Source organism: Hyaena hyaena, unplaced genomic scaffold (genome assembly GCF_003009895.1).
Source record: "Hyaena hyaena isolate Hyena2069 unplaced genomic scaffold, ASM300989v1 scaffold_285, whole genome shotgun sequence".
NCBI lineage: Eukaryota > Metazoa > Chordata > Mammalia > Carnivora > Hyaenidae > Hyaena > Hyaena hyaena.
The window spans coordinates 2060729-2069404 of NW_024080917.1; the positions used below are offsets into that span (position 1 = coordinate 2060729).

General features: G+C 64.1%; 1 protein-coding gene across 4 annotated transcripts in view; it reads right to left on the minus strand.

Moving 5' to 3' along the window:
• Positions 1-4485: 4485 nt before the first annotated feature.
• Positions 4486-8676, minus strand: part of PIGQ (phosphatidylinositol glycan anchor biosynthesis class Q) — a 14360-nt gene continuing 10169 nt past the window's right edge. For 2 of the 4 annotated variants that reach the window (XM_039246748.1, XM_039246747.1), the window contains 4 exons: positions 7658-7738; positions 7059-7173; positions 5528-5589; positions 4486-4733 (listed from right to left, as the gene is read on the minus strand). In XM_039246748.1, coding sequence (XP_039102679.1) covers positions 4581-4733; positions 5528-5589; positions 7059-7173; positions 7658-7738 — 411 coding nt within the window. In that variant the 3' untranslated portion in view covers positions 4486-4580. Of the gene's footprint in view, positions 4734-5527; positions 6091-6161; positions 6357-7058; positions 7174-7657; positions 7739-8676 lie in introns of those variants that run through there. The other 2 variants (XR_005530901.1, XM_039246750.1) reach the window with 2 other exon arrangements.

An 8676-nucleotide genomic window follows, 5' to 3' on the forward strand; every position in this document is an offset into this window, starting at 1 on the left:
GGAGGCCTGGGAGGCGGGACTTCCTCCCCCGGTGGGGGTTGGGCTGTCGGGGGCGCTCGGAGCCCTCCCGCGGGCTGGTGGGGATGAGGGGCGCCGCGGCCCGTCCGGGTGGCCTCCAGGTGAGCGACTGCGAAGGCCCAACGTTCTCGCACGTCAGCGCCCGGGAGGGCGGCAGCACGGGCCCTGCCCCCGGGGGCTCGAGGCAGGAGCCGCGCCGCCCACGCGGTCCCAGCGAGTCAGGCAGGGTGGGGGTCCCAGGAGGCGCGGGGCGGGGCGCTCCGAGGCAGGACGGAGGGGCCTCCAGGAGGAAGTGACCCCGCGGCTGTTTACGGGAAGAAAGGGTTATTTTTCTTAATGGGCGAAGAAGTATGAAGAACCTGTGAACACGTATGAAGACGCAGTTTCACTCTGCAAAATGGAAAGTAAAGCAAAACAATACCCCTTCCAGCCATGAGATTGGCAACAGCACTTGGGGGCCAGACGTGTAAACGGCGCTCTCGCCCCGGACAGGCTCGTCGTCTAGCCTGGAGAAGTCCTCCGAAGCGAGGTCAGCGGCCTCACTGCAGCGTCGTAGGGGCGTGGAAAGGTCCAGGGACCGTCTAGGGCCGCTGCTAGGGGGCTGCTAGTCAGCCTCGGTCACGCACCCTCTACAGTGAACGAGGTGAGGTGCGGACAGTACTGTGGTGCGAAGAGATGGGAAGCACGAAGATGACAGCATGGGATGGCCAGTGTAATGTCAATATTTATGCTCTTAAAAAGCCGACAACACATTTTGTTCCAGGTTTAGGTATATAAAACTACAATACGTCCATAGGAAGAGGTGTGGGAAGTATGCTCACCAACCGGACAGCATTGGGTCCTCTGGGATTGGGGATCAAGAGTGACTTTCTCTGGGCGCCTGGGTGGCTCTTCCCAACTCTTGGTTTCGGCTCAGGTCATGATCTCAAGGTTCTGAGTTCTGCCTGGCATTGGGCTCTGTCTTGATGATGTGGAGCCTGCTTAGGACTCTGTCTTTCTGTCCCATGCGTGTTCTCTCTCTGTCTCTTTTTAATTTTTTTTAACATTTTACTTATTTCTGAGAGAGAGAGAGAGAGAGAGCGTGAGCAGGGGAGGGTCAGAGAGAGAGCGAGACACAGAATCTGAAACAGGCTCCAGGCTCTGAGCTGTCTGCACAGAGCTCGACACGGGGTTCGAACCCATGAACCGTGAGATCATGACCTGAGCCGAAGTCGGATGCTTAACCGACTGAGCCACCCAGGGACCCCTCTCTGTCTCCCTCCCTCTCCTTCTCTCTCTCTCTCCATGTCTAAAAATAAACTTTTAAAAAAGTGCCTTTGTCTTCACTGATAATATTTTTATGAGAACATTATTTACATATGACACTTAATAATGAGTAACCAAAGGGCGCCTGTGTGGCTCAGTCGGTTAAGTGTCCAACTTCTGCTTAGGTCATGATATCATGGTTTGTGAGTTTGAGCTCCTCGTTGGGGTCCGTACTGACAGCTCAGAGCCTGGAGCCTGCTTCAGATTCTGTGTCTCCCTCTCTCTCTGACCCTCCCCTGCTCATGCTGTGTCTCCCTCTCAGAAATAAATTTAAAAAACAAACAAACAACAAAGCAAAAAAAAAAGAGTGAGTGACTTTGCAGAGAACTGGGCGATCAAGTGGACGTTACCAGGATGGACGGACGCCACGTGCTTCCCAAGGTGACACCCTGGGAAGGCCACAGTCGAATGTCCAGAATCTTCCTGCCAAGAGCACAGGGGCTGAATCTCCTGGTAAGAATCGTCAGCCAAGCCCCACAGAGGTGATCGGCAGGCAGGCTGGGGGCACCTGAGGTATACGGCCCTGAGGAAGGGCGCAGCGAGTGTATGTGGGGGGAACGGGGACGGGCTGCTGCAGAGGTCACCAGGGCACCCAGCGAGGGGCCCGTCCACACTAATCCAACTCCCCTCGCTGTGCTGTGGCTGCAAAGTACACACTGGACATTTTAGAGGCAAAATTAAGAGCAACTGATGGTCAAATCGTTTGGAAAAAAAATAGGGCACAAATACGAAACAAACGTGGTGGCATGTGAGCGATGGGGAGCCCAGGTCGGGTGCTGAACGGTCCCGTGCACTGCTTTTCTGTAAGTCTGAAATCTGTAAATGTAAGGAGCTTCCAAACCAGGCAGGGCAGGCTGGCCGGGAGAAAGCGGGGCTCGGGCCCGCCCACCGTGCGGCCTGCGACTAGTCACCGTCCCTCTGAGCCCGTCTGACTGTGGCGTGTGGGAGGCCACGGTCTTCCAGCAGCTGTGGGAGCTGAGCGGGAAGTGGCAGCCCTGGACGAAAAGGAAATATCTGCTTCTCCGGGTGACCTGAGGTCCAGCCTCAGGGAAGCTGCAGCACAGGGCGCTGCCCTGGCCAGCATGGCAGAGGTGGCAAGGGACCGGGGGCGAGGACAAGACCACCCACAGATGAGGGTTGTTCTTGGGAGGATGGGAGTGGCCTGGGAGGTGAAGGAGTTATCTCCCAATGGCTGCAAGTGGCTGAGTGACCGGCGCTGCCCTCAGGAGACGGGGAGGCAGCCCGGCACAGAGGGTGACAGCTGCCCGGCAAGGCCTGTCAAGTGGCCAGCACTGTGCCGAGGGCTGGCCAGAGCCCTGAGGGGCCAGGCCGCGGGCCCCACGCCATCTCAGGTTTTGGCATCTGCTGGCAAGACAGACAGCTGGCTGAGGCTGTCCTCAGCAGGCTCTCGGGGCCTGGGGACAGGCCTGAGCAAACTCCGGGTCCTCTGCTGGGTTCTGGCGCCGCTCCATCCCCTCCAAGCTCTCCCCGCCTCAGAGCAGAAGGGCGTCCCAGGAACCCGCAGGGGTCTCGGAGGGCTCGTACCTGGCCCCTGCTGACTCTCGGGTGGAGGCGCAGCACGGGGAGGGGCCGGCCTCTCTGGATGCCCGCCCTTCCCTGCAAGCCAGCATGGCAGGTGCGCAGGTGGCCACCCGAAGCTCCCTCGGGGCTGCAGGAGGGGTAGAGGCAGGCAGCCGGGAGCCCTGCCCGGTGTGGGGGCCACAGGTCTGTGGTGATATATTCATCAGGGCCAGGGCAGCTCTCTCCTGCCCCGGGGAGGCCTGCACCCCGGCCCTCAGCCCCGGCCCCCACGCCAGGGCAAGGCCAGAACCAGAAGGGGAGTGGCCCCGGGTCCACCCACCCACACGCCAGGACACCTTCGAGGGGCCGGAGCTTCCACACCCACTGCCAGATCTGCAAGGAGACCTGCTTCGGGGGATGGGGTGCCCACTGCCCCCCAGGTAGGCATCAAACAAGACACGGGTGCCACAGACACCTTAGGGCCAATGATGGGGGCCGGCTGTCCCGCCACCCCAGAAGGGGCACCTCGCCTCGTCCCCACCCCCGTCAGGATGAAGGGAGGGGGCCTCCTCAGGCCCACCGCCCGTGTGGCAATGGGAAGGCAGAGGCCGCACTCCAAACAGGTGGAAGGTTTTATTGTCTCAGCAGAAAAAGGCAGGGCCAGGACCTGTCCCGCCATATGCCGGGCTGCTGGGGACTCCCCCGGGGGCTCACCACCGAGGCCCACAGCCAAGGAGTGCAGGTGGCAGAGGTGGACAGTCCCAAGGGCCTGCAACGGACAGAGGAGGCTGCCCCTTCTCCTGCTCCGGCTACACCAACTCCAAGACGACAAAAGGCAGAGGCGCCGTCCGCACGCGCAGTCCTCCCGCTGCGGCTCGCGGGGCAGCGCCCGCGGTCACACTGCACGGAGGCCAGCAGGCAGACGCAGCCTGAACGCCGGGACACCCCCCCCCCAACACACACACACACTGGAGGCCACGGTCTGCCTACGATCTGCCTGCTTCTGTGAGAGGCCAGTGAGGAAGGTGGAGACATGGCCAAGGGGCCCGTTCCTGCTGGAGTCCGGGGCAGGGACGCGGCAGCGGGGTGAACGGTGGCTTGGTCTCTGGCCAGGTGGCTCTGGGCACACACGGGGAGACCCGAAAGCCTGCGGCGGCTCCTGCAGGGTGGTCTCTCCGGGGGCATCGAGCAAACCCCGTGTGACCCAGGCTGTGAGGGCCATGCTGTCCAACTTCCCGGAGGGCTCGGCCCCCTCGGGACTTCTGGTTTGGGCTGGAGACCCAGGAGAGCAACTCCCAAGGAGGGGATGCTTGGGGGGTCAGCCTCAAGGGCTGCTGAGCGCATCCGGGAGGGGTCCCTCTGCCTCCTGACAGGGAGACTGCACCCCCTCCCCCCACTGGGAGTGGCCATCGTGGGAAGGGGCGGAGCCTCTACAAACCCCTTCCAGAGTCTGGGTGTGATGGGAGGGGAGGGGTGGGGCTCCCGGGCAATGCCACGGCCACAGGCCAGGCGGTAGGTCCGAGGCAAACACCGCCAGTGACGGAGCAGCGGCCTGTTGGCCCGGCTGGCCGCCCCCGCGTCCTGCTCAGCACCACGCAGCCTCAGAGCCGAGGCCTCAGGCACCGGGGGGCAGAGAAGGCAAAGAGCAGGGATGCGAGCCGCTCTGACAGCCAGTGCCCCTGGCAGGGCGGAGGGCTGACTGCGGCGGAGCCGGGCGGCCCGGTGGCCAGGGTCTGTCAGTCCTGCTTGTCCCCCCTCTGCCGCCAGGGGTAGATGAGTTCCCCAAAGAACAGCTTGCGGCACAGGGAGCCCCAGGAGTGTGTGGGGTGGCAGCCACAGCTGGGGAGGCGGTAGGTGTGGATCACGCGACCGTAGGGCAGTGGGTTTATCTGGAAGCACAAGGCGGGGGTCAGCCAGCCCATGGCCCCCCAGTGCACTGGGCTGCCCATTGTGCCCTCTCGGTGGTACCCAGGGGTAGGCGGAGGGGCCCGAGGGGGAACGCGTGGGCCGAGGCCGAGCGTGCCCTCCTGGAGCGAGGCTTTGGGGAGGGGAGGTGGGCCAGGCTGGAGGGGCAGAGACCCCTGTACTGCAGGACTTCCCCCACAGGAGCCTCCCAAGGGGTCTAGGAACACCCCCACCCCAACCCCGAGAAAACCACACAGGGTCCTGGCTGCCTCAGCACCTGAGATGCAGCCCTCAGGCCAACCTCCCCCCATCAGCACCCAGTGAGCCACCGGTAACCCGCCTACTCCCTCCTATAGGCCAGAGGGACCGTTTCCGAGAGAAGAGCCCAAGAGAAAAGGCTTGTGTGTCCCGAGGCCTTCGCCAAGTCTGTGCTCGTCTACCTGGAATGAGAGCCCGTGGGGCCCAGGGCAGGAAAGAAGGGTGCGGGGCCCAGCGGGCAGGAGCCCTGGGGGCCGAAAGCATCCGACCCAGCACAGGGGGTCCCTTCCAGTGTCCTGCTGAAGGAGGTTCCAGGCAGAGGGGGTCACAGTGCCTGGAGGCCTCGAAGGTGAGCCTCCCCTTGGGTCCCACCCATCAGCTCTGCTGCGCCCGCAGCCCTGCACCCAGGGGGGCACAGAGGGATAAGACCCCAGCTGCCCCCAGATGTGGGCATCACCACAGCAGGGGGGTGCCAGGTCAGTCTGCGGGTAGCAGCGTGAGGGGTGCACAGAGGCCTCACCTGCATCAAGAGGCGGAGGGGCCTCCCAGCCTCGTGCTCCAGGACCCGGAACTTCACACCGGCTGCAGGGGGAGCAAGGTGCCCGTGAGGGAGGCCGGAGGCTCCCCGAGGCCCGCAGGGCCCGCAGACAGCCTCCCAGGCCTCCGGCATCAGCACAGGCAGGTGTGGGCAGAAGTCCCCTGCGCCTCCGGTGGCACTCAGAAGGCTGTGGGTGGCGCTGGGACGCACCATGGGCTCACCCGCCCCCACTCCACCCAGTCTCCGTGTCTGTCCCTGAGCTGACCACCTGGCCACAATCAAAGCTTCCACAGAACTTCATGGACAGACAGACGCTGCGGGCCTGGGAGGCAGCGGGAGCCAGCTGGGCACTGCGGCACATGCTGTGCTCTTTCCGAATGGATGCGGGCTGTCCCACAGGATGGACGGGCACCTGGTGGCGTGTGGCCACCCTGCTGGCAGCTAAACGTCTTCCAGATTCTGTGTGCGCGGCTGGCTCGGGAGCCCTCCGTGCCCCTGGCCTACAGTTTGTGCTCCCATCCTGGGAATTCCCAAGGCAGAAAGTTCTCAAAAAAAGAAGCAGGAGCTAATTATCAATTGATGAAGAGACCCCAAGGCAAACTCACTGAAACAGAGAGAGGCAGCAGCATCTGTGGGACTTTACGTGAAGTTAAAACAACCCTGCTCTGGCCATGAGCTGGGGGCAGGGGAGGGGACCCGGGTCTCTCTGGCTGTTCACCTGCCTGGTCCTGGCACCGACGTGCGGGCAGAGGCTGGAGCCCCTGGTGTCAGCCACCCAGGGGTCTGCAGGGGAAGTGGTCTGGAAAGGGAACTTAAGGGCATCCAATAGGCAGACATTAGGTCCAAAGCCCACAGAACATGCCGGAAGCAGCGGCCTGAGCTACAAACTGGACGCAGGGCCAGGAACTCTCCACATTCCCTGATGTGCTCAAAACCCCTGAACAGGACAGACCAACTCGCGATGCTGTGACCAGTTCGGTCGGCCTCTCGGGGCCTGCCGTGGGGACAGCCTCCCCTCAGGGGCATCGGGCCAACCTACGGGTTGGTGTCAGCATGAAAACAGGGGCAGCCATCTGCAGAGGGGACAGCCAGGGCAGCTAGGACGGTGGGTGCTGTCCCGGCGGGCAGGGGTCTGTGGGGTGGGCCGGGGCTCCTGTCACACAGGTCTGGCCAGCCCAGCATCCTCCACCCTGGGCTGTCCCCTCCGAGGTTCAGGGGCACAGGCAGGCACGCACAGTCACATACAACCACACAGGGACACTTCTCCGAGGCACGTGCCTCACCCAGACTACACACAGACCTCAGGACAAATGTTCATACTCATTGCAGAAAAGGGTGACAAAGAGGAAAGGTCGCCTCTGCAGCCTCTAAACCTGAGGGCGAGGTTGGGGGGGGGGCTCTGGCTCGACGCAGGCAGCCGGCCCGGTGGACACCCAGGGACCCTCCCCCACCAGCCGCCCCTCCCCCACCCACTGCTGCTTCCAGGCAGGGGGCGCGCGGCGCAGGGACCTACCCGCAAGCCTGTATGGCCGGCAGAGCCGGAGGCCGAGGGAGTACAGCGGCAGGGAGTTGATGACGTCCACGAGCACGTGGATCAGGCCCTGCACGGCCACCACCAGGAGCCGGAGCTGCAGCACAGACAGCGCTCAGAGCCGTGCGCATCTCCACGACTACAGCAGCCAGCGGGGTCCTGGGCCCCGACGAAGGGTGACCAGGGGCTCAGGACCCCTGGGGGGGGGGCGCGGCTCCCACCCGGATCCTAAGGCCCGGGTCTGAGGAGGCAGGGAAGCAGTGAGCAGCAGCAGCTGAGCCCAGGGAAACATGGCACCGGGCCCTCCCTCCGCCTGGGCCAGCTGAGTGCTGCGTCCCCCGAGTCCTGTCCTCCAGGGCCAGGCTGCGTGGCCCCCAAGGGTAGAGCCCAGCACAGTGCCCAGAAAGCACGGAACGGCCGCACGCTCCATGGACTGCGGGGATAGAGGGCTCGCCCACCCCCGCCTGGCCGCCAGGCAGAGCATACACTGATCACTCTGAGCCCTGGGCGCGAGGCCCAGGGGCCGGCTCGGCCGGGTGCCACGGCCAATGCCCTCCCAGGCCGCGTGCCCCTCGGCTCACCAGGGTGAACACCAGGTAGTACAGGGCTGCGGTGGGCAGGAGGAAGACCAGGATGGTGAAGAGCAAAGTCCCGATGAACAGCTGCAGGGAGAAAGGGCACCACCATCGGCATCAGCGAGAGCCGCACGCCGGGGCAGCCCCCTTGGCACTGGCCACACCTCTGCTGCCGTCCCCACCAAACCCATCCCGTAACTGAGCGGAAAAGGGACCCCTGCTGACGGGACACCCTGGCTCCCTGAGACAACACAGGAAAAGCTGCTCACAACAGCTTTGTCCAGTGCTGGGAGGGACGCGTCCACACGCCCTCCAGACACGGATGGGCAGAACCAGCCAGCGGGACGTGAGCACATACGCCAAAAGCAGGCGGGTTGTGAATATCAGGCAGGACACGTAGGTCTTGGGGGGCCGCACGCAGGGCCCACGCGCCAGGTCTAAGCTACAGGGAACGCCAGAGGCAGGCCCTGCACCCAGGTCACCTGTACGTCCTGCTGTCCAGTGGGTCCCGGGGGCCCAGCACCCTCCTCAGGGCAGCGTCCACCTCCCACCCGGGGCAAGGCCCTGTGCTGTCAGAAGACCCCACGCGCACCCTGGCCCTCGCAGACCCCTCACGTTCCCAGGGTCCACGCCCACCCTCGGCAGGTGAGCTGTGGACAGGAGTGCGGTCACCCCGTCATGGTGCCAAGTGGCTACGCTGGCCAAGCCATTCGGAGGGACCAGAGGGACTGGAGCAAGGGGGGCATGGGGCAGTGGGCAGGGGGGCAGGGGGGCAGTGGGTGGGGATGAGGGGGCAGGGGGCAGGGGGCGGCCTGCACTTTGGGCTGGGGCAGAGGCAGTGTGGTTGGGTGTGTGCTCAGGAACCTGGAAGGAGCTATGGGAGGAAGGAGCCAGGGCAACAGTGAGCACCGATTCCTGGGGGAAAGAGCAGGCCCAAGGCCTGTGTGTAGGCAGGTGGGGGTGGCAAGGCAGGACAGCTGAGCCTAGCACTTGGAGTGCCCTGCCCTCAGAGGTGGCATGGGGGG